The sequence below is a fragment of the Megalobrama amblycephala genome, linkage group LG17 (genome assembly GCF_018812025.1).
Source record: "Megalobrama amblycephala isolate DHTTF-2021 linkage group LG17, ASM1881202v1, whole genome shotgun sequence".
Taxonomy (NCBI): domain Eukaryota; kingdom Metazoa; phylum Chordata; class Actinopteri; order Cypriniformes; family Xenocyprididae; genus Megalobrama; species Megalobrama amblycephala.
Genome location: NC_063060.1, coordinates 6,488,497 through 6,515,052, shown reverse-complemented (window position 1 = coordinate 6,515,052; position 26,556 = coordinate 6,488,497). Strand labels below are relative to the sequence as shown.

Genomic DNA, 26,556 nt, shown 5'->3' with positions numbered 1-26,556 from the left:
CTAGTTAATAGACATGAAACAGACAAATTATACAGGGCTTCTTTAAAATAGTCAATCAAACAATCCACTTACTAGTTGATCTTGAAAATATGTAGTTTTGCACATCCACAAAACACTTTAAATGGAGCTGAGCTTTTAGAACTGGAATTACAGTACAATGTACATGCAGTACACAAGTCCAGCAACGTAAAGAGTCCACTTCAAAAGGACAATTTAGAACAATATATAATAAAATATTTGGTCCCCACTTTATATTAGGTGGCCTTAACTACTATGTGCTTACATCAAAAAATAAGTGCAATGTACTTATTGGGTTCATATTGAATTGCAAAAAACTTTTGCTGCTATTGAGGTGGGATACGGGTAAGGTTAGGGACAGGTTTGGTGGTATAGGTAGGTTTAAGGGTGGGGTTAAGGTGTAAGGGATGGATCAACAGTGTAATTATAAATATAAAAACAGAAATTAATTATAGATGTAATTACATGCGGTTGTTTTTAAAATATAAGTACAATGTAAAAACATGTATGTACACAATAAGTGCATTGTACCAAATGATTAAATTAAATGTAAGTACATAGTAGTTAAGGCTACTTAATATAAAGTGGGACCAAATATTTAAATAAATTTCTCAAAATGATTTGAATTATTTGAGAAAGTCCCCAAATAAAGATAATTTCAAAAATTACAGTACATTAAATGTACATTCAAAAGAATGTAAACCAATCAACAGTTTTTCACCGCAGCATTGTCTTTTACTGTAACCTTTTTTTTTTTTTCTCATTGTACCAAGATTAAATTAAATGTAAGTACTGGTGGCTACTTAATATAAAGTGGGAAAATGATTTGAATTATTTGAGAAAGTCATAATTATTTAATCAAATTTAATTTTTTTTTTTTTCAAATGTATTTAATCAAATGTATTTAATAAAAAATACAGTAAAACAGTAATATTGTGAAATATTATTACAATTATGGAAAATAACTTTTCTATTTTAAAATGTACTTAAACTGAATTTTCAGGATCATTACTCCACATGATCCTTCAGAAATCTAATATACTGATTTTGTAAGAAACATTTCATATTATTTCATATTATACATATCACATTTCAGAACACCGTTTATTTCATACAGATTTTTTCCTTTCTAACATGATACATGTCCTTACTATCACTTTTGATCAACAAGTTCTGGTTGAATAAAAGTATAAATTTCTTTAAAAAAAAAAACCTGACTCCAAAACGTTTGAATGGGAGCTTTCTTTGCTGTGGCAGATGAAAGCACTGAAAAAACCCTCAGTGCATTAAGCATGTTTAAACATATTTTCTGTTTTGTTTTTTTGTTTTTAAACTGAGAGATGAATCAGAATTACTTTCTGTGGTATGCCACAAATGCCTAAGAACATTCCTTTAATAAGATAAAAGAGAGAGGAAAAAAAATAAAGAACTAAACAGATGACAAATAATCATAATATGTTTGTATTGCCAAGCCAGGCCTTGAGCCACGAGGGGGCAAAAGGGGGCATTGCCCCCTCAGATCTGATTTTTTCCATTTGTTCCCCCTCCACCCCCAAAATTGGATCAATTTGAACCCTTTGACGCATACGATCGCATCAGTGTGACTAGAACATTCAGTGCGTCACTTGATCAACTGCTAAATTCAAAAGTGTTTTCAAGCTTTGGCTAACGCTGAGCCAGACATGTACACGCTCAGTGCTTTTCATATCACAACTATTCAGTGTTTTCAAATAATGTTTATTTTAGGTTTTAGACATTTAAATACACATTGAAATACACACTGATGTATGGAAGAAGCATTATTAATAATCCTTTCTATTATAATTTAACAATGTGTTTTATTCATATCAGATATACATTGTGTAGGTAACTATAAAGATTACTCTATTCTTCTCCCAGTTCACCAGCCACTTACTTTTATGTCATTTGGGAGGATTTGGTAATAATTTACGTTATTTAAATCCAACAGATCTGATTCTCTGAATTGTGACGCAAACCAACATGGCGGCACTCATCGCGCATTATAGATCAACTAACATAATCGTCATAAAGATGTTTAAACGACAAAACACAGTCACTTATATCTGACAATCAATTATATATTATATGGGGAAAGTGGGGTGAGTTGTGCCAGTTTGTACTCAAAGTGACTTTAAAGTGAGGCTTTGGCAGTAATGCCTTCAACTTAAGAATGTACATATATTTCAGGATGTGGTGCATGCCTGAGAACAATAACTTTTGATCTGAAATAAATTGTTTCAGAAATATAGCTTTTGGAAAAAAAGTGGTCTCGTGGCACAACTTGCCCCTGGTGCGGGGTAAGTTGTGACCTTTGGGGAGAATACGTAGGGGTAATTTGTGCCAGTCATTTCTGAAGTAAAACAGAACATTTTAATGTTATGAACTGTAATGCTATATGAAATCAAGACAAATTCAATACAAAATTACTCATTTAAGGTTTATTTAGATATTGTCACCCTGTTAAACTGTTGGAATAGGCTAAGTCATATTATGTAGTTTTTGGGAAAACACAAAAAACTTAAATACACAATATATGATATTTGTGAATCATTTCAGGCAAAAAGACTTTGGCAATAGATGCCTGTTGACATACGTAGAACGCTGTCTGTCAATTATAAGAATAACATAAGAATACGCCACGTTACAAATTATTATGCAATTGACATATCAGTAAGATTTCAGCAGAATAAACATTCAGATTTTAGTTTTTCCTAAGAAAATGTTTGTTTGTTTATTTATCCATGTCTTATAACTGGCATCTATCTCAGACAAAATAATTTGCCAGGTCTATGGAAACCCTACTTAGAGGTTGTTCCACATTATTAAGCAAGTCACAGTTTTCATGCAAAATGGGGAGGAAGAAAGATCTGTCTGAAGATGAAAATACCTGTTTGCTGCTGAACACTGGCTTTTTTATAGCTGCCCTTTTAATACAATTAATTTTTTTTGACAGGAACTTTCATTAATAAGCCTTTATCTGACCGAGTTCTGCTGTGCTCTAAATCACTCACAAATCTTATGATAATTCGATAATCTCCATTCAGTTTTCACACAATATTAGTTGTTTTCATGCCTTTTGCACAACATTGGACCATTTCATGCTTTTCATCTTCAGAAAGTGCGTTTTATAAGTCCGTGGCATGATGGGTTTTGGTCTAAAATCAAGAATGTCACATAGTTTAACTGCTAAAATGTAAGAGTACAATGTACAATTACAAATTAATAATATGTTGAAAATAATCATACGTGGGGGTGAGTTGCCACTGGCACAACTTAACCCAGGCCCTCTGGCACAAATCACCCCAGACCCACAAGTTTGAAAAACTAGCATGATCCAGCAGTTAAGAGCTAACGTCATGCTAACTGTATAGACTTATTGTGTAGCCTGCTAAAGCACTAAAACATGTGTGAAATGTTTTCAAACTTATCTATAATTGTTCAGACGCTATAATCAAAAAACCTTGATCATAGAAATTTTACTTTGAAAGGGAAAAAACAGCTAAAATGTGCTTTCCTCTCATGCCATGTGTCTCTCTTCTTTGGAGGATGAGTAAAATGGATGGCTTTTCAAAATTATGTGGTCACATGACCAATTTCTTCTTTGTTTTTTCAGAAACAAACGGTGGAACTACTTCCCCCCGGCACAAATCACCCCACTCTCCCCTATATAGTTTAAATTATATATGTAAATATTTCTTAAATATATTCAGTACTGTGCAAAAGTCTTAGACACGTCACTATTTTCACCCACAAAAAAGGGTTTTAAGCCAGTTATTTATATCTTTTGCTGTAGTGTGTCAGTAGGAAATATCAGCTCACATTTCCAAACATTCATTTTGCCATTAATTGTAATAATCCGGTGAGATTTTTGAATACACAAGGAGTCTGACAACAGCTGGTGCTCCACACTGAGATCTGATCTCACCATAATTGAGTCTGTCTGTGATTACATGAAGAAACAGATGAAACTGAGACAAACTAAATCCAGAAGAACTGTGGCCTTGTCTCCAAGACGCTTGAAGAAACCGACCTTTTTTGGGGAAACCAAACCATTTTGGGGGGGAGGTGAAAATACTGACATGCCTAAGACATATACATATATATATATATATATGTGTGTGTGTGTGTGTGTGTGTGTGAAATATATATATATTACAGTACCTCTGAACCATTTGGAATCATGTTTGATCGTGCGCAGGGCCGGACTCTCTCCTAGACTGCGGTAAATGACAGCATCGATGGCCAGGAAGTCAGTCACTGTGCCTGTGAACAAGCTGCCCTCTGGGGTCAAAGGGCAGAGGTCAGTGGTCAATAACCAGAAGTGAGAATCGACATTGTGCCATGATGATATATGTGTTTGAAAAGTCCTTGAGCATAATGATGTTATGAAAATGGTTAAACACATTTATGGAGGCAAATTAAAACAGCTATAAATGAGGCGTTATTAAATATTATTATGTTGTGTATCTACTGGGTGTACGGCTCTTATTATCATCACAGATTAAAGAGTGTTAAAAAAAATCACAACATTATGTGAATAATGCAAGGTTAGGTTAGAACCATTACATGGCCAAAAATGTGTGCCATTACCTGCAAACAGAGCCACGTTAGCGTGTTTGGGATCATACGGACATCGGGCCATTCCGCTGATGGGTTCTCCAACTAATTCCAGAGTGTCTCTCTGAACAAACACACACATACTCTTTGTGAGGATGGGATATGACACTCTCTGAGAGGATGATAGCTGTTATAAACCACACATACAGTATCTCCAAACACATTCACAAGTGCTGCTATCATTTCTACACGCTTCCAGCAACAGCAGAGAGTGTGAGTGAGCGTGTGCATGTGTGAGAGATGGACCCTTCAAACACAACTGTCTGTCCATTTATCTCACAACTAAAACAAACCCACCAACCTGTCTCCAGAAGGGTTTTCTCAATTTTATTTATAACAATAAAACAGTATGGTTTTCATGTCAAAGTATACTGTAAAAAAAGAGGTAACACTTTACAATAAAGTACATTTGTTAACTTTAGTTAATGTATTAGCTGACATGAACTAACAATGAGCAATACATTTGTTACAGTTTTTATTAATCTTTGTTAATGTTAGTTAATAAAAATCCAGCTGTTCATTGTTTGTTCATGTTAGTTCACAGTGCATTAGTTAACTAACATTATCTAAGATGAATAAATGCTGTAGAAGTATTGTTCATTCTTAGTTCATTTTAACTAATGTTAACTAATGAAACCTTATTGTAAATTGTTACCAAAAAGATTTCAGATTTAACTGCAAAATATGAGATGTGGCCTGAAAATAAGGAAATGTCCACATCAAATTTCACCCAAAATCCAAATAAAAAAAATAAGAAAATATATTGCATTAAGAAAATTAAGCATTAATTGCCAAATGACTAACTGAACATTTGGTAACACTTTATAATAAGGTCCTATTAGTTAACATTGATTAAATAAAATTAAAACAATTCAATATTTCAATAGTTAAAAAAGTTCAATATTAGCTGAGGTTCATTAAATAATATTAAAAGATATTAGTAAATGTTGAAATTTACATTTGATAAATGCTTTAGGAGTATTTATCATTGTTAGTTAATGTTAACTAATATAGTTAATAATGTTAACAAATGAAACCTTATTGTAAAGTGTTGACAAAGTCATCATCTCTCTAAATAAAATACATTAATGCTTCATTTTCTTAATGCAAAATACAATTACTTATTTTTTAACATCTGATTTTGGGGTGACGTAATTCAGACATGTTCCTGACAGATTCAGCCTCAAAACCACTAAAACTTTCGATTCAACTCTTAAAATGAACATCACCTCCTCTGAGCCCTTCAATGTAATTTTGTGCATCCATTTATTGAGTTTTAATCATTGAGTCGACTGCACTTCCATCAATGCTGATCCACGCTCATCAGTGTTAATCCATGTGTTCTAATGAACTGATTCTTTTTAATGATTCGGTGGAACTAATACACAAAGCATTCCTTAATGACTGGACTGTAAGAGAAAAAAATTGTTTAGTAGGTGAGTGACATGTTGCAAACAATGCAGAATATGTAAATGACATGTAAAGTCATGCACTGCAACCAAGTTGACTAGCAATGGGAATCACGAGAAATGTAATGCACTGTAAAACCGAACAGTGAAATTATTTAAATGAAATTTGTTTCACTCAAATAATAATGAAAGTTAATTTTACTTAATAGAAACAGTTGTGTGAACTCAAAATTTCATTGTAGTAAGCTGAACTTAATATGATTGAGTTGAGTTGCAGCACATTTTTAATTCCCAGCATGCTTTGCATCAGACTGTATAAATAAATGTTGAAATTAAGTGTTATTTTGTGTGTTTTTGCACAAGATTAACATAGTGAGACATAAGTTAGTGTTTAATGTTGTGTTATGTTGAGATTACAGGACATTCTGTTATATTAGTTTTGTAGGGTTATCATTGTGGTGAAGAGTAGAGCCTGTGGTTAGGTTGAGGATGGGCTGCAAAACTGTTAAGACCACATATACTGTATGATGTTTGATTATATACATGCAAATATATAATAACAGTTTCTTTGATTGTTATAATAGCATGTGTTATTTGATATCAAACATTTAACCAAGATCTGAATGTGATGTTTACATAAATGAACTGTATGTAATTAACATTATGATGAGTGGGGCGAGGCTGAAAACTTTGGGAACGAAGGGATGCCGGTGACGTGATTGTTAATGAGAGACACCTGTGCATCACACTGGCCTTGCTCCGCTCCCACAGCTCTTGGCCCTGCCATTACTTGTCACAAAAAGTTTAAGTAACTTAGAAAAATTAGTTTGTTTACTTAAATGTTTTGAGGTAATACATTTCCTCAAATGTTTTGACTATTCTGAACTTATTGAGTTTTATAGTGTGGTACTATTTATCAACGATCCTATTAACAAATATTATTCTTTTAGTACTTGAACAATAACTGGTTCTCTATACTGTATATATACACTATATATACTCTAAAAATTAAAATTTTACTTGCTATTTCTTTGTAACTAATTGTGAAATTTACTAGCAATTTGGTTCTACACCATTTTTTCAGTGTACTAAAATATACACACAAAAATTCAAGATTTGAGTCTTTAAGATTGACTCATTAAAAAAGAATCATCTCACAGCTGAAATCTCACATATTGTACATACACAAATATATGCAACAAATTAAAACAATGAGTTCCTGTAGAATTTTTTCTACATATAGTAGGATGAACAGAACTGGATCTTGAGATGTTTGTAGTATTACATTTTACACGCTCTACATGTTTGCTGAGGGTAAACACAGGGGAGACAGTGAAGTGTGCAGGCATTGAGGAACACTCACCGTGTAATTGGCACACAGCGGGTTGAAAGCATTCGTCCCGCACACAAACAGCCCTCCATCATGGCTCAACAGCACCTTAATATAATTACGACACTCCTCCTAAAGTAAACAGAGAGAAATAGGAAAAGTTAATCGTGTTTATACTTATATATATTGTGGCAAGCAGGGCGGGGCCGAGAGCCGTGGGAATGGAATGAGGACGTTGGTCGATTCTGCCATAGTAGTGAATGAGTGCCATATTTTTTTATATTATAGTATTTTCACTATATTTTCCAAGGAACTTGGTAGGAATAACATGATACATATCTGAGAGTTTGTGGTATTATGATGATTCCATGTCTGATGTAATAAAATAAAGTTAAATAATATAAAATATAAAATACATTACAAAACAACAAACTAAATAAACAAAATATTTTAATAGAATCTAAAAATTTTTATTATTATTATTTTGTTATTTTATTAATATTACTAATACAGTAGGGTTCAAAGATATGAGAACATATTGAAAATCTGGAAATAACCAACTGAAAGAAAGAGAGAATGAGAGTTTGTATAAATATGTTATGTCAATATGCATAAACACAATAGAAATGACTATTCCTATTAAAGGTGCTAAAGAGGATGTTTTGTTTTATACATTTTTGCAATATTACTTGAAACTGTCTTTACTAACTGATAAAAGACTATTTATTAGGTGCACTGAAAGGAATAATATTAATATACATCATCTGTGCACGAGGTAGGGCCTTAAAAACATCAGCCAATCGTTTACGTAATCGTCAATCACTGCCATTACATTCCTTGTGAGAGACGTGCGCAGATTGGCCCTCTGGCTTGTCAATCACTGTCATGATGTTCCTTGTGAGAAGTAGCTTTCCACACTCAACAGGCGCAGCATGCAGTGTTTTTGTCCGGAGACAGGAGTAACAACTGCAGATTATGAGTTACCTGCGGTGAGTCCGACATAATGAATCCACTAACACGATACAGCGAATGCCGGTGGTAAACACTCGTGTTCCAATACTCGTGCACGAATTTTGGGTGGCGTTCCCTCGAAAGGAAGGGGGGTTGTTCTTACGCATGCGCTCATTTCAAAAACTCAGTAACAGTCTTTGGTTTCTCAGTCGACGAAAAGATCCTCTTTATCACCTTTAATTACTGTGTGGAAACAGCGGAAATGATTTCAAACTCTGTTTATTTGTTTTCCTGGGCTGATCTTTTTTTGAATCACAATGACTTGGCAGTATTTGACTTTCATGTCATTTAACAAAGTCATTTGAATCCTAATTAAAATTTGAGTGAAGGAGAGAGACAAACAAAAACAGTGTGTGTGTGTGTGTGTGTGTAATGGGTCAGACATGAAAGGATAGGGCAAGATGGACAAAAGAATAAGGCTGTAAATATTTACACGGCTTCACAAGTCATTTTCCCCCAGACATCATTATTTTGATGTGAGCTGTGTTTGTTTTTGAAGACAGACACCAGATAAATAGGTCCCAGCTTGCAGCTCCATCACAGAGCCCACACAGTGGTGATCACCCTAAAACATACATTTTTCTACTGGTTTTTACATTGTATTTGGACTAGATAGGCACAATGGTGCTGCATGTCTTTGTGTAGCACAGAAACAGGAAGTATAGCTGGATTTGAATGCATCATGACGCGAGTCCAGCTATAAAAGCAGTCCTACTGGATAACCAGCTGTGAACACTCATGTATCAAGAATGCCTTTGTTCCCTGACGGACATCAATGGAACGTTTTGAAGTGGTTTTGTGTATTTTGCTGAAACCTCTGCATGTGGGCCCCGACACGCAGCTCCACCGTAGGGCCCATTCACCACTCTGCCCATTGAGTTTGGCTGGGCCTCCTGGTGGAGCTGAAACCCGAGGGGGCCGACACTGAGGTCAGGCTCTTTGAGGTGATTAGCAGGACTGTCAACGGTCTATGTGTTGTTACAGATGCAAGTCCACCGCTCATGGTGTGTGTGTGTGTGTTTGCACAAGGGATGTAGATCTAAGTGTCGTTACAAATGCATTCAAGCTGCTCACAGCATTAAACACACACTCCCTATTGATAGATCAACTTACAGCATGTGTGTGCATGTGCTTGAATAGACGAACGGACAGGGATCTTTTCATTTTTGATTAGCTGAAGAGTGTGTGTGTAAGCATATAAAATGACACAAGCTTTCACCTCTTATTACTGTGAGTATTTCCACCTGGATGCTGTGAAAGATTGAGGTATTGAGGTGTTCTAACATCCCCGCATCAACAATGCCAGTTTCTACCCTCTGTGTGGTTTTCTTGGTGATACAATGCAAATAGCAGCGGCAAAAATAGGCAACAATTTGCCCATAATTACCCACCAATTAGAAGACAATACAACTGATCTTTAGCCTAAGGGGGCATTTACATAACACCGCAATTTTTTATGTGTTTTGGCCATTCATTTACACAACAACGGCATTTTGAGGCTTAATATTAGGCCTTGATTCCATCAGCAGGAAAGGAACTCTATTTTAGATGCTGAGAAAATTGATGAGAACTAGAACAAATTAAGACATAAGACATTTATTAAAGGATTAGTTCACTTCAGACAATTTCCTGGTAATTTACTCACCCCAGTGTTATCCAAGATGTTTATGTCTTTCTTTCTTTAGTCGAAAAGAAATTAAGGTTTTTGAGGAAAACATTCCAGGATTTTTCTCCATATAGTGGACTTCAACATTTACCAACGGGTTGAAGGTCCAAATGTCAGGTTCAGTGCAGCTTCAAAAGGCTCTACACGATCCCAACCAAGGAATGAGAGTCTATCTAGCGAAACGATCTGTCATTTTTTAAAAACAAATAAAAATTTTATACATTTTAACCACAAATGATCACTGTAACACAGTTCGTATGTACGGGAAGAAGGAGGTGGGAACCGGCGAACATTTAACAAAACTTAAATTCCAAAATAAACAAATACAAAACGAAAGTAGTGCCGGCAGACCCTCGCGGACGTCTGCCAGCCACGCAAACATAATAAAACATAAAATAACATCCAGGCCTGTTCCTCTCTCGTCCTTCACTGTCGTCGCTCCTCCTTTTATGCTTCCGGAGCTCCTCCATGAGAGACTCAAGGCCGGTGCGCCTCCCAGGTGAAGCTCAATTCGCGCCACCAGCCTCGCGCCGTTCCCTCACGGCTCTCGCCCGCCCTGGTCGCCACACTCACCTTGCACTAGATCTGTGATGTGTCACGAATGACGTAATCACGTTGGAAAGGTCACGTGTGACATAGGCGGAAGCACTGCGGTAGGACGAAAAACGTCTCATTTTAAAAAACGTCTCATTTTAAAAAACGTCCAACATCATTTTTTTTTTTACATTTTTTTTTTTTTTTTAAGGCCGTTTGACTTAGTCTTTGCACGTTCGCTTTGTAAACACTTGCCTGTGAAGCTCTGGTGAACTCCATGCCCAAGAGGGTTAAGGCAGTGCTGGAAAATAATGGTGGCCACATTTTCACTTAGGGGTGTACTCACTTTTGTGGCCAGCGGTTTAGACATTAATGGCTGTGTGTTGAGTTATTATGAGGGGACAGCAAATTTACACTGTTATACAAGCTGTACACTCACTACTTTACATTGTAGCAAAGTGTCATTTCTTCAGTGTTGTCACATTAAAAGATATAATAAAATATTTACAAAAATGTGAGGGGTGTACTCACTTCTGTGAGATACTGAATATATATATATATATATATATATATATATATATATATATATATATATATATATATATATTGTGTGTGTGTGTGTATTTCTTTAGAAAATGAATCACAAGATAAGACCCTTATTCCTTGGCTGGGATCATTTTGAAGCTGCAATTTAGACCTTCAGCCTGTTGCAGGGGCGTTTCCTCCGAGTAGGCAAGGGAGGCAGTGCCTCCTCAAAAAAAAATAGGATGAGAAAATAATCCATATTACATATAAAACAACACAAATATTACAAATTATGACATTAAAAAGAGCGCATGTCACGCGTATCTTAAGGAACAGTGTCCAACAGCGACACCCGCAGGTAAAGTTACACAGAGGAGTCATGCTTTACAGTCTATGGAGTCATGCCTCCCTTTCCTCTCATAGGAAACCATATAAAATCATCAGACCCCCGGCGTGCGGTGGGTTTTGTGGGGGGTAATTGAGAATGAATGGGGAAAAGTCACGTGAGAGGAGGCAATGTCTCCATCGCGCTATGATTGGATGTAATTGGTTATGATTGGATCAGAGCCATAGAGAGAGTCTCTCTATGGCTCTGGATTGGATATGATTGGTTTGTGCGATAAATCCCGCCTCTCGTTGACGTGTGTGTTCCGCGCGTGAGTTTGACTGAACAAATAATGGCGTCAATCGAAAGACTAACTGAAAAGTAAGTAAACAGATCACCCAGTTAGATATCACTGCTTTATGTCATGTCAAAATCAAACTTGAAATGGACTGAAAGCATGATGACTGTGGGGTTTTTTACTGCAATCAGTTTGGTGAAATTAAAAATACAATTCGTGTCTGTGACAGACGGTGCTTGCGGAGCATGACTGATGATCCAAAATATCCTAGGTTGACGATTAAAAAGAAAAACCACAACACACAAATAAAATATATTGTTAAAATTATTATTGCCTTTAGTTATTATTTTGGAATGAATGTAGAAATGCTTAAAACACCAACTTGATGAGATTGACTTGGTTTTGATAAATAGAACACTACATTGTTAATGTAAAATTACAAAATATAATTGTATTTGGTTTCTTTTTTTTCTTTTTTGATGTACTGTAAAGTAATGTTCATTTAACAAGGAAGATGTGTCAACTGAGTAATGCACATGAATTTACATTGATTTATAAAAAAAAAAAAATGTGCCTCCTCATTTCAGAACACCACTGCACGCCACTGGCCTGTTGGTAACTGTTGAAGTCCACTATATGAAGAAAAATCCTGGAATGTTTTCCTCAAAAACCTTCATTTCTTTTTCGACTGAAGAAAGAAAGACAAACATCTTGGATGAAATGATGGGGGTGAGTAAATTATCATGAAAGTTTAATTCTGAAGTGAACTAATCCTTTAAGAAATTTAATGAATGTCTTTAGCACCACCTATTCCTGTCCGAACTCACCGCTGGCTCAAAGGTACACCATAAGGATACAGCTGAACGCGAGCAAAACAGCCCAACTATGTCAGTGTGCTGTAAACTCTCTGCAGGGGTGGGGAGATCTTACGTTCCGCTTCATAAACTGTAAAATTGAATTCATCAGAGATGCAGGTTTGCGAGCGGGTCGATCCGTACGCCCGACAGAAGTGTAAAAAGTAGGTTTCGCTCTGGGGAAGAGCACATGTGGTTCAGGTCTCTGTGAAACACCATCAAGAAAGTGTCAAGATTTATCCTTCAGATTAGAGCGTGTGACATGGCAGTATACGTTCTCGTACCCCAGCAGACTCGACTGCTTTCTACTCTGATCAAAGTCTGTCTTTTCCTCCCTTACTCTCCTGTCTTTCTTCTCACCTTCCTCACTCTCCACCACTTCTTGTTCTCTCTCTGCATGTCTCCGCTCGCTCCCATTCCACCCACTCAAATTGCTTTTCGCTTATTTCTGCATCAAATTCACTATCTGACTAAGGTAAAGGTTCCCAGAATGTTTTGTCAGAAAATAAAATATTTTCTTGAAGCATCCCCTGAGATTTTAAGTTACTTTAATGACGCATTCATGGCTCTCTGGTGTTTAATTTTCACATGACATGCCAGAAAATAGATAAAATATCTAGTGTTTTATTTTAATTGTTTTTAAATTTTTAAAATTACTTATATACAGGTCTGCACAACATGGCAAAAATTATATTGTGATTATTTGTATATTTCAATTGCGATATAACATTTAAATTCCATATGAAAATGTCTCATATTGCTACTGAGACACAGAGACAAAAAGAACAAAAGGGGCTTTCGCACCAGAGAAACCTTTTCATAGTTCCAAGAACTACTGGCGGAAGTACCTGCTCTTTACCGCGTTTGCACGGCAGGAACTAGGAATGATTTTAGTTCTAGGAACTCCTTTGGGGGGAAATAAATTAGCTCCTACTTCAGAGTAGGGTCTAAACAAGCACAATAGGAACTACCAGTGACTTTTAAGGAGAAAATCCAACGCAACTTTGGACCAAGCAAAACATGATTAAAACTTGCGACATTGGACATCAACCACACAGTAAACCATAATACTTTTTCATATACTGTCTACTTTCTTTGTGTAACAATTCTATCTAATAATGTATTAGATAGGACTGTTAAACAGATTATAAACGAATAGAGAATGTGAGCACTGTGTGCTCAGGCTCTTGTGGTCTCAGTACCGTCAAAATAAAAGTCACAACAACAAGCACAGCTTACGTCACTTCAGAGTTCCTACTGGCAGTGCGAATGCAACCAGGAAAACGGCCCTATGGGAACTATTACAGTAACCACCCTGGTGGCTAGTTCCTAGAACTTCCTAAGAGTTCCTAAGATTTCATTCATCATTAGCTCGATTTGCGAACCCCCATTTGGGAAACGCTGCTTTAAAGGTGCAGTAAGAAACACTGTTGATATTTGAAATCGACCCAAACAAACACACCCCTCCCTTCATTGCTCCACCCCCAAGATGTACAAAACACAAAAATTGCTTCGCAAAGAATAAAAAAAATTAAGATGATGAACGAACGACAAGGAAGAACAAAAAATAAACATTACACAAGAGTATACACAAGCAAGAGTTTGTGGTTAGTCTCCAGCAGCACACCAGCTCCAATGAACAATGACACTCAAAACTGTCCTGTTACTATAGCTAACATTTCAACAACAGCATATCTTGGTTCTGTGAAACATAGCAAAACCAATGTTATTCGCATATGGAGCAGAAACAACGTAACCTATGCGTCCGTTTTCAGGTCTTCCCACTTAGGTCTCTCCAGCACTGGAAAGCTTTTCTAATATTAACGCGAGTCCTGAAGCGCTTGCCTGATCATAACCAGTGATATTCCACTGACCTTTTCTCTTTTGTAATGTCTCTCAGCTTTTTCTCTTTCTACAGTGTTTTTTCAAATCTCCCTCTTGCTCACTCTCTCTCTTCCCCTATCATGAGTGGACACACCCCCTACTGCTGATTGGCTACAGGTGCATTGTGCTGCTCAGTCCAAACCACTTTCAACAGTGTTTCTCAGAAATTGCTTACTGCACCTTTAAGGTATAGATGGATAACTGCACATTCAGTACCTAGACATAGTCCCGTCTCTTTAAGATGCAAAAAGCAACATATGCAAGAGAGAAATCACAAATGACATTATATTAAACATGAAATTGTTTAATTGTTTAACTCATTACCAGTGAGCTGAAAAATCCAGAGTTCCCCGCAATTATCTCATTGTAAGACATTTTATGTGAGACATCTGCGACAAACTTCAATGAAACCCATGAAGTGCCTTGAGCTGTAAAATAGCAATATCTGAGCAATAAAATTTTCTTCAGGACTGAGCAAAAAGATATTCAGTGAATCCTTCATGAAGGAATCCCATTGCTCATTTTCATTCAGAACGACCATACAAATATAGTTCTCTTCCTGCAGTGCCCTTCAAGCTAATAAAAACGACAATTGTAACTCGTCGAGATACTCGAGAGGCTGTGTGTGTCTGTTATGTCTTTCTCACACACACATACACAATTATACAATCCATATAGGAGTCTTACAGGAGGCAGATGTGATCTTGTCGTAGTCCCATGTTGTTGCTGAAGAAATCTGTTTATCTCGTGTTTCATAAAAGCCAATCAAAGCAGCACGAGTGACAGCCAAATGCAATAATTCAACTCCTACGTCTGAAGACCCTTCATATGAATTATGAATGGTCCATTTCTCTACCTCTGAAGATGTTATTGTGATTTAATGCACTACTATCAACGCTACGTTGAAACTGTTTTGATCAGATTTGAACTGGTCACTTTGGCCATGTTCACACAGCAGCAGAATACGGCTGTCAGCTCTGTATTTGAGTCTTTAATACGGTTACGTTCACACACAGTTCGTTTATGTACTGGAGTGACAACCGTATTCTTAAACTTATTTTATTTCAGCTAGGTGCCAGGGCTACATTTCTCATTTTCATTTAGTGTAACTTGATGTATTAAAATAACTAAAACTGAAATAAAACTGAATAATATGTATATAGACATTTAAAAAACTAATGAAAATGACAAAAACACTGATTAAAAATATAAAAAAAAAACTATAATGATACTAAAATAACACCGTATAGAAAGCAAAATGCTGCACAAAACGGCTTTGTTAAAGGTGCTAAAGAGGATGTTTTGTTTTATACATTTTTGCAATATTACTTGAAACTTTCTTTACTAACTGATAAAAGACTATTTATTAGGTGCGCTGAAAGGAATAATATTAATATACATCATCTGTGCACGAGGTAGGGCCTTAAAAACATCAGCCAATCGTTTACGTAATCGTCAATCACTGCCATTACATTCCTTGTGAGAGACGTGCGCGGATTGGCCCTCTGGCTTGTCAATCACTGTCATGATGTTCCTTGTGAGAAGTAGCTTTCCACACTCCACAGGCGCCGCATGCAATGTTTTTGTCAGGAGACAAGAATAACAACTGCAGATTATGAGTTACCTGCGGCGAGTCCGACATAATGAATCCACTAACACGACACAGCGAATGCCGGTGGTAAACACTCGTGTTCCAATACTCGTGTACCAGATTTGGGAGGCGTTCCCTCAAAATGAGCATGCGCTCATTTCAAAAACTCACTAACAGTCTTTGGTTTCTCAGTCGAAGAAAAGATCCTCTTTAGCACCTTTTAAAGAGCATTTTGGTCAAACCAAAGAATCACATGATATTAATGGCTGTGATGATTGGCTCAAAACAACCTGACAGCAAAATTGACTACCTATGAGCAAAGAGAGCATATTTCAAATCACATACTATGCAGGAGTTCAGCACTAGCTGAGCAACTGGCATTAAGATGAATGGGAATGCTAACATTAGCTTTCTCCAGGATTACACATAGAGCTCCTTCATTTCTTTCCTCTAACTCTGTTTAGGAATAATGAAGTGTTCTGGTGTTCTTTTTGTATTTTTTATTTATTTTAGTATTATTTTAGTAATACTGAAATAATTTAAAAAAATACAAAATACAAAGTACAAAATATTAATAGATACTAATAGTGAATACTAAATTAGTATTTCTATTATATCCATTTATATTTTAAATGAGATTTTATATTTATAGTTTCATATTTCACTTTAATTTTAGTTTAATTTTTAGTAATTTTGTATGGAAGCTTGTTTCCACCATGAGATAAAAAATCTTTTTATCTCACAATTCTGACTTTTTTTCTCAGAATTGCAAAATATAAAGTCAGAATTGCGAGTTATAAAGTCAGAATTGATATAAACTTGCAATTCTGACTTTTTTCTCACAATTGTGAGTTTATATCACGCAATTCTGACTTTTTTCTCGCAATTGTGTTTATATCATGCAATTCTGACTTTTTCTTGTAATTTCGAGTTCATATCTCGCAATTCTGCCTTTTTTTTTCAGAGATAAAAATTCGCAATTGCGTGTCATAATGTCCAATTGTGAGGGAAAAAAAGACTGACGTTTTTTTTCTTGCAAGTTTATATCTCACAATTCTGACTTTATGACGCAACTGTGAGTTTATATCCCGCAATTCCGAGTCAGAATTGCGTGATATAAAGTCAGAATTTAGTTATAAAGTCAGAATTGCGTGATAAAAACTCGCAATTGCAAAAAAAGTCAGAATTATGACTTATATCTCACAATTCTGACTTTATAACTAAATTCTGACTTTATAGCACGCAATTCTGACTTTTTTTTAGTAATTTCAAGTTCATATCTCGCAATTCTGACTTTTTTTCTCAGAGATAAAAATTCGCAATTGCGTGTTATAATGTCCAATTGTGAGGGGAAAAAAGGACTGACGTTTTTTCTTGCAAGTTTATATCTCACAATTCTGACTTTATGACGCAATTGCGAGTTTATATCCCACAATTCCGAGTCAGAATTGCGTGATATAAAGTCAGAATTTAGTTATAAAGTCAGAATTGCGTGATGATAACTCGCAATTGCAAAAAAAGTCAGAATTATGACTTATATCTCACAATTCTGACTTTATAACTAAATTCTGACTTTATAGCACGCAATTCTGACCTTTGTTCTCGCAATTGCGAGTTTAAATCTCGCGATTCTGAGAAAAAGTCAGAATTATGAGATAAAAGTCATAATTACCTTTTTTATTTTTTTTATTTAGTGGCAGAAACAAGCTTGCATAATTTTGTTATGTGATTTTGTCATTTTTATATTATAATATTTTTAAAATGTTTATATATAGCTTTAATTATTTATTTCCATTTTAGTTTTAGTAATTTTATTATATCAACTTAATCTTAATTTACGTTAATTGCCAATGCAACAATTCTCATTATTGTTTTCATCTAATATTTATATTTTATTTTATTTTAGCTTTATTTCAATTAATGAAAATTAATAGTTAACAAAAACAAACACGGTTTCCTACGGAGGCCCTAAAGGTGACATGGTGACGAAACATTGAAAATGTTTTGCATCCCCTGAGAAACTTTGCGTTCAATCACGAAACATTTGAGTTCTTTGTCAGTGAACGCAAAGTTTCTTGCGGGAAATGTCCCTTTAGCAGCTCCATAGCTCTCTTCACATGTTTAATATACATTTTGTGGAACAAGATGCTATTTTGCAGATCCTTACTGTAGTAAGTGTGTATGTGCGTAATAACGGGAGTCAGAATAAGGATATTGAATTTCCTCCCTTCATTATCACATCATGTCAGCCTAAATCAAGCAGCAAGGCCACAATTACTAAGGGAACACATGCTACATCAGATCAAACACATTTCATCTGACAGCACTTTCTAAAGTCCATCTAATCTTATTCAAGAGCATATGAAATGCAAAAACTGTCTCCTGGATCAGCAGTCTGATATCATTGGTGTGTGGAGGTGTGCGGTCAGATCTCTGACAGAAGGATGGGTAATTGGACGTGTGTCTCAAACTGACATATTTCCGGCCTTTTTCGCTACTTTTCTGTCCGTCTGTGCTAATATTCTGTCTATCTCATGCAATTAGTGGCGAATGCTGTGAAAAAACATTTATGGTGTATGAGGTAATTAGTGACTATGAACAAAAACAACACGGAAAGAGCAAGAAAGAAAAAGCAAGAAGGAGAGAGAATGAGACCCTGTTGCAGAAAGTGCCGGAGGCAGAGATTCGCAGGTGCGTGTTTGATGTCTCAGATTTCTGCGAACATGTGGGTGGGTGGCAGACAGGTCTAATTTGTAAGCTCCCTCTTGCCAAACAATAATCCTTGTCCAGGTTTGACACTCGGTCCCTTGAAGTTCTCTCCCCTGCAGTCATACACATCTATTAAAACGCCCTGGTTTGCGAAAGAGCGGGAAAGCAGGACTCCTACATTATGAAGGTGGGCAGAAGGCAGAGGGTAATTAGCCTCTGAACTGAAGAATAAGAACAGGTTTATCACGAAAACATCAAAGAGAGACACAATCGAGTCTGCGATTCAGACATGAGAACTGAACTCCGCTCAGAGAACAGGCCTTCACAGCCTCCTCAAGTTAAAGAGAATATTAAACCAAGAGCTGAGGACAACTATTCGGGTAGGATAGATCAAGGAATGTGAAAAAACCCTATATATTTTCAAAAATTAACTAATAATGTTGCAGAATACAGGGGTCTATGAGGTGTGATTCAAAAGCTGAAATAATTTTCATTTCATGTTGTCTTAAAGCTGCAGTCCGTAACTTTTTTGGTTAAAAATTAAGAGATTCACCCGTAGTCAAAAGCAAAAGACTTCGGACTGCGGAGTGGCTACAGAAATTGAAATCTACAGGTAATACTAACACACACTAAATACACATAGTCATGCAATGCTGACGTTGTTAACATTAACAATTTGAGAACAAAGTATAACAATAATAATAATTTGCACGGTTTGATGTGATCCGAGCTAAGCGACCGTTAGATTTAATCATCACTGGCAACGCAATTTATTGTTATGCTTTTTTCTCAGTTGGTCAGAACAAAAGCGGCAAACGTGTTACTTGTTCAGATGACATTTTCTGCTGAAAATTCTTATTTTGGTCTTACTTCCAAGACTTCAATCTGTGATTCTGAAGCACAGTATTCACACCGATGTGGTGACTGACAGTAAAGATACGTAAAGATAACTTATGGACTGCAGTTTTAAAGGGATAGTTCACCTAAAAATAATTTGTTTTCTTTTGTCTTTTGTCTTCTTTTGTGTTCAACAGAACAAAACAAAGAAACTCATAAAGGTTTTTCGAAAAACTTGAGGGTGAGTAAATGATGACAGAATTTTCATTTTTGGGTGAACTATCCCTTTAAAGGTGCCCTAGAACCAGCTTTTACAAGATGTAATATAAGTCTTAGGTGTCCCCTGAATGTGTCTGTGAAGTTTCAGCTCAAAACACCCCATAGATTTTTTTAAATTAATTTTTTTAACTGCCTATTTTGGGGCATCATTAACTATGCACCGATTCAGGCTGCGGCCCCTTTAAATCGCGCGCTCCCTGCCCACCCAAGCTCTCGACTATAATACAGTGCATTTATAAAGTTCACACAGCTAATATAACCCTCAAATGGATCTTTACAAGATGTTCGTCATGCATACTGCATGCATGCGTCGGATCATGTGAGTATAGTATTTATTTACATGTTTACATTTGATTCTGAATGAGTTTGATAGTGCTCCGTGGCTAAAGCTAACGTTACACACTGTTGGAGAGATTTATAAAGAATGAAGTTGTGTTTATGAATTATACAGACTGCAAGTGTTTAAAAGTGAAAATAGCGACGGCTCTCTTGTCTCCGTGAATACAGTAATAAACGATGGTAACTTTAACCACATTTAACAGGACATTAGCAACATGCTAACGAAACATTTAGAAAGACAATTCACAAATATCACTAAAAATATCATGATATCATGGATCATGTCAATTATTGCTCCATCTGCCATTTTTCGCTATTGTCCTTGGTTGCTTACCTAGTCTGATGATTCAGCTGTGCACAGATCCAGACGTTAATACTGGCTGCCCTTGTGTAATGCCTTGAACATGAGCTGGCATATGCAAATATTGGGGGCGTACACCCCGCAAAATCTAAAAATGTCTGAATTTGTGTTGCTATATAAAACTTTTTCTATCTACTCAACTAAAAGCATAGCATGATGTCATGTTGCTAATATATATATATTTAAAAAAAGAGAAAATCACTAATCAACTTAGCACAATTTAGGGAAAAAATGGAATCAGAACGCCATTTAAAATGTGAATCTCCAGGGCTGCACAATTTGGCCAAAGATTTTGTGATTATATAAAAATATGACTATAAAATTATATTTAAAAAATATATTTTTATGATTATATGATTATTTCTAAATAAAAATATTAAACTAAATAAGAAATATTACTATTGTAATATTTTACTATAAAATAAGTATTTAAGAAAAATAATTCATTTCTTCATTTTCAAACCACCAAGCTTTTATTTTGGTGGAAAAATGCAGAAAACCTACTCTTTTGTTGACAGCAGTTGGCTTTTAAGCACTTTTCATTACAAGTAAAGAAAGATGGTTGGTGCATATTGCGTTAATTGTGCAGCCCCGTTAACTTCCTATTTCAAAAGGGGTTGTTTTCACAGCGATGCCATAGAAGAACCATTTTGGGTTCCCAAAGAACCTTTCAGTGATCAGTTCTTAAAAGAACCATTATTTTCCAACCTATGGAAAGGTTTCATGGATGTTAAAGGTTCTTCACGGAACCATAGATGCCATTAAAGAACTTTCATTTTTAAGAGTGTTGTGTCGTCATGATCCATCCCTTAACAGATCTCTTGCAAAAAAGGCCATGTTTCCTCTAACGTGGCAAATCACCTTCTTATAATCATCTTAACGTCTGTCGTTCATTATATAATGATACAGTAACACCTGTTTTTACCAAGCCAGCATGTAGATCGCTCATTATTGAGTGGAACTGCTGCAGGAGCTGTCAGGTCCAAATGTGCTGAATAAAAGCCAAAACTGTTTCCAATGGAGACGCCAGTATGTGATTCGCACAAAAGTACATGAATATTCCCTTTCAATGAAATTATATTTACCACCAGCTTTCCGTCAACTGTATCGCTACGGTAATTGCAGCAGGAAAATAAAACGCATCAATCCGGTTAACTCTACAATGAGCCTCGTTAGCTCGTTAATGGTGGTGTGTTTGCCAAAGAAGGAATTAAAACGCATAAATTAAATTGCATGTAATACCACATGCAGCGCTAGATTAATGTGGACTAAAGTAGAGCAACTGTTTAGAGAAACTTCAGGTATTGCGCAAAGCGTTGGTTATTTTTGGATATTATATCTCTGACTGAAGGATTTTTCAAATAAACCTCGCATTGTTACAGTAGAAGTTAAAAACACAAACAAATCATGGGAAAATCTACATCCCTCAATATCATCAGAAACTAACCAAGGCAGTAAGTAATTCTCCACAATAAGGTTAAAAGCCTCCGCAGAGTGTGGCATTTTCTTGTGAGACTGCAAATATAAACCAAATCTTTATTTTATGCATTTACTCTCTCTGAGAATTTATTCATATGAGACTGTATCCAGCTCTGCCACAGGTTTGAAACATTGAGCTCTTGGCAAGTAAATCGCTCAAATAGCTTTGAATGAATTTCTCCACTCAGTGCTAAAAAGGCCATGAAACGTGAAAAAACGTGTGTTATTTGGCACTGAACACTCACCTCATGTTTGCCCTTCATTCTACAGATGCGGATGTCATTCTTATTGGATTCCCACGTCCTTTTCTGCAAAATGACAAAGGAATAAATTCATCACCGACATTCATGGGAGGGTAAGCAGAGTGTTCATACACGCAATTATGTGCGTAAGAGACAGAGCGGTACTCACCTTGCTGTAGAACATTTCATCTCCAGATACATGGTCCAGTTCCACTCGATAAAGGTCATCTCTGCACCAACACACACACACACACACACACACACCGTATACACAGACCATCAGTAACAATGAAAATGGGCCTTGATTTAACACAAAAACTACAGATTATGCATTAGACTACACACACAGAAATTTATTTGGACAATGTCAGGTGGAAACTTTATATCTCCATCATTACTACTGGACACCTTTTACGTCTGTCTGTGGGCTGCTTTGATTACCAACAATATTACCAATGTAAAGTAGCCTATTAAAAAGAGCTTGTGACTAAACCATGTGACTCCATTGGATTCTGAAACTACCGGTCACTCCCTCATAACTCCGCCCCGCCTCTTTTGTGAACAAAGTGCCGCACGCAGTTTGGACCGTCTCTGCTTGTTTGCAATGCAAAGGTAAAGAAAGAACTGGTTGTTTTAATAAGTACAGAATTTTCTTTACTCAAGAAACAAGATGTATATAAAGGCTAATGTTTTATATATTTGAGGAGTGGAGAAGAGTGTATTTGTTGTCAAGTCATAGCTAAAACTGTCTTAAATAACCTGTGCGTATCACTTCATATTTACTAACATTGACTTTCTCCAAAACTAGCTGGTCAAAAACCTCCATTTCAGCTTGATTTTGGTAAAATATTAATAATATTATGACACATGCAAGTGTCTGACCACATATCAAGACACAATATCAACAGCGCAGTGTTTAATTATTTAAAAAAGTGTTTTTATTTTTCAATTTCCTGAAAATAGCATTTTTGGAGCATTTTCCGTCCGACAGCGACGATTTACTAAAAATGTATACATTAAACGCAAATTTGTGTAAGAATGAGAGCTGTTTTTAGTGAATATATCTTATGTTTATTAAATATATCCTGTTGTTTTGAGCAATCTAACAAAAATGAATGATTTTTTTTTTTTTTAAATATAAATTACATTGTTTATTGATTTGCGACATTTGTAACATTATTAAAATTGTTTCTTTTATTTTATTTTTATTTTTTTTTGCAGAAATTTAAGTTACACTATGTATATTATTGATTATATTCATTGAATTGTGGAGTCTGAGTTATATATACTTTATCTCTTTGAATATATTATTATTGTTATTTTTAAAAAAACTTTCCCTCTCGTTTATATTGATTATACTGTGTTTGATTTAATTTGAAATGTAATTGTCAAACTCTCTTCTGTCTGTCCTGTGTAGCACAACCAGGTGATTGTCATTAGACTAATTAATTGCTGCTCAAAATGAACTCACAATGTGTTTGTTACTCACACCCTGACGAAGGCAAAACCCGCCGCAACACAGTCTGCGTATGTGTCGCCTGTTTTTAAGATTTAGCCAAGATGAAATAAAGGCTTTTAAAAATAGTTTCTCTACATGATTCGAATGCCTAGGATCATCCTTAAGTTTACAAAAATTAATGAGGTTTATGCTTAAAAAGAGAGGGAAAAAATTAATCTTAAAACAACACTTAATATCTTAATATTTTGCATTAAGTAAATTTACCAATCCAACTGTCATGTAACAGTTATTGTTATTGTTGACTAAAACTTAAACTTTTAAAAAATTGTTTCTGTTAATAAAGTTGAAATACATCAAATATAAATATTGGATGAAGAACTTAAAGGGTTAGTTCACCCAAAAATGAAAATAATGTCATTAATTACTCACCCTCATCTCGTTCCACACCCGTAAGACCTTCGTTCATCTTCAGAACACAAATTAAGATATTTTTGATGAAATCAGATGGCTCATTGAGTCCTCTATAGACAGCAATGCCACTGAACTTCTCAAGATCCAGAAAGGTACTCAAAACATATTTAAAACAGTTCATGTGACTACAGTGGTTCTACCTTAATATTATAAAGTGACAAGAATACTTTTTGTGCACCAAAAAAACTAAATAATGACTTTTCAGCGATATCTAGTGATGGCCGATTCAAAACACTGCTTCGAATCCTTTTTTTTGTATATGTTTTAAGTACCTTTCTGGATCTTGAGAAGTTCAGTAGCATTGCTGTCTATGGAGGCCTCACTGAGCCATCGGATTTTATCAAAAATATCTTAATTTGTGTTCCGAAGATGAACGAAGGTCTTACGGGTGTAGAATGACATGAGGGTGAGTAATTAATGACATTATTTTTGGGTGAACCCTTTAAACTTACAAAAAACTTAAACTGAAATATAAGTTTAAGCACTAAAATGACTAAAATTTAAATAAATATAAATTAAAACTAAACAGAAATATTGAAAAAAAAAAAAATAAATAAAAATGACAAAAGCACATTTTTTTCCCAAAACTTTTACTAAATTTAAAATGAAAACCACAAATATAAAAATATAAGCTAATAATTTTAAATAATAATAAATTCTAAATGGTATATAAATAATATTAAAATAACACTGTCATGTAAGCAATAACCAATTCTGGTTTGCTGTCTTACTACATAATCAAGAATATTTTCCCACTACCAGTAAAGTACATAGTGTAGTGCATATTAGATATTAGAAGTATGCAAATCAAAATGCACCCTAAATCATATGACTAATCGAGACAAGACAGAAAGTCTGTGAAGATATATTTTAGCACCTGAAGCACTAAAGTGTTTTGATAAAACAAATCCATCAACCTGTCTATGAGAAAGTCTAAATTTAAGTTTTCAGCTCTAGAGTTTTGTAGTGAAAGTAACTGGTTTATTAGAATTTCCACTTTCCAGAATGTGTAAGAGAGTTTGTAAGAGTGCTCAGAAACTCAAGATAGACTATATCTGTTCTCTAGCTTCAGAGAGAGAGAGCCAGTGTTTAAGCTGCTTGACTGTGTAATGGTTAAAGGTCAGCGAACAGGGGTTTAACTTTCAACCACCGCCTAACCAGGACCACATGCAAACTCCCCTGAGAGTCTAAATCCTCCCAGCTCAGACTTTGAAGGCCTGTCCATGAGACGGATTTCAAAGATGTAACTAAATGTAACACCAGTCAAACTGGAGACAGATTTCCACATGCACACTCTCACCGTGTGTAAAGAACACGCTGCTATATTGGCTGATTGTGTTGAGCTATTAGCACATGGGTGTTCATGTCAGAGCTTTAAAATGGTAATGACATTTTCTCATTGTGTAACTTGTCGTTTCCAATTAAAACCAATTAGGTACCGAGATGGTTTAGCGAAACAGAAAGGTTTTAATAAAAGAGAGGATATTATAGTCATGTCAGATTAATTTCTAAAGTAAAACCAAATTGGATGATGTTACTGCATGAATAGAGTGAATGAATCTTGAATGAGTGCATGAATAAATCAATTTAACATCTTATCGATTACCACAGAGAATCATTTACACTTGTTCCTTAGTACAGTATGTGCAATTTTGCTTGCTCTAGCAAGATGTGCAATATGCAAAATTATTATAAAAATGATTTATAATTTGAAATGTGTATGTTGAGTCATTGTGAATGCATGTGGACTTTACCTGGCTCCAATGTAGAGTGTACGATTGACTTTCAGGACGGTCTGAATGTACAGCGGCTCCTGGCGGGTATAAGAGCGATGTGCTCGGCCCACAAACACTGGATATCGCCTCACCACTTACAGATAAAGAAACAAACAGAATTCAGAAGGGGATGTCAAAATGTGGAAAAATGACTAGTTGAGATGGAAAAGAGAGACGTTATGGGCACCCAAACAAAAGAGCCAAAATATGAAGTATAGATGGATGAAACAGACACTAAACCACAGGCAGGAATGCGTCCATCACTTTCCCAGAAGAGTTAGAGACAGAAGACCTCTGAGACAGGAATAAAGGACAAAAACATAAATCATTGTGACTTTTCTATGCAGAGTCCAACAACAAGTCATCTTAAAGGAAAAGTTCACCCAAAAATAACAGTTATGTCATTATTTACTCACACTCATGTCATTCCAAACCTTTCTTTCTTGCATAATATACTGGTCGCTCGGACTATATATAATGACAATGAAAAGGGAATCACCATTAAAAGCATCATAAGATTGG

At 35.5% G+C, this 26,556-nt stretch overlaps 1 protein-coding gene across 7 annotated transcripts in view; it reads right to left on the bottom strand.

Moving 5' to 3' along the window:
• Positions 1-26,556, bottom strand: part of sema6ba (sema domain, transmembrane domain (TM), and cytoplasmic domain, (semaphorin) 6Ba) — a 184,781-nt gene that overhangs the window by 40,709 nt on the left and 117,516 nt on the right. For all 7 annotated transcript variants that reach the window (XM_048162487.1, XM_048162484.1, XM_048162485.1 and 4 more), the window contains 6 exons: positions 26,014-26,128; positions 22,499-22,559; positions 22,333-22,395; positions 7,429-7,527; positions 4,630-4,720; positions 4,201-4,320 (listed from right to left, as the gene is read on the bottom strand). In XM_048162487.1, coding sequence (XP_048018444.1) covers positions 4,201-4,320; positions 4,630-4,720; positions 7,429-7,527; positions 22,333-22,395; positions 22,499-22,559; positions 26,014-26,128 — 549 coding nt within the window. The remainder of the gene's footprint in view (positions 1-4,200; positions 4,321-4,629; positions 4,721-7,428; positions 7,528-22,332; positions 22,396-22,498; positions 22,560-26,013; positions 26,129-26,556) is intronic.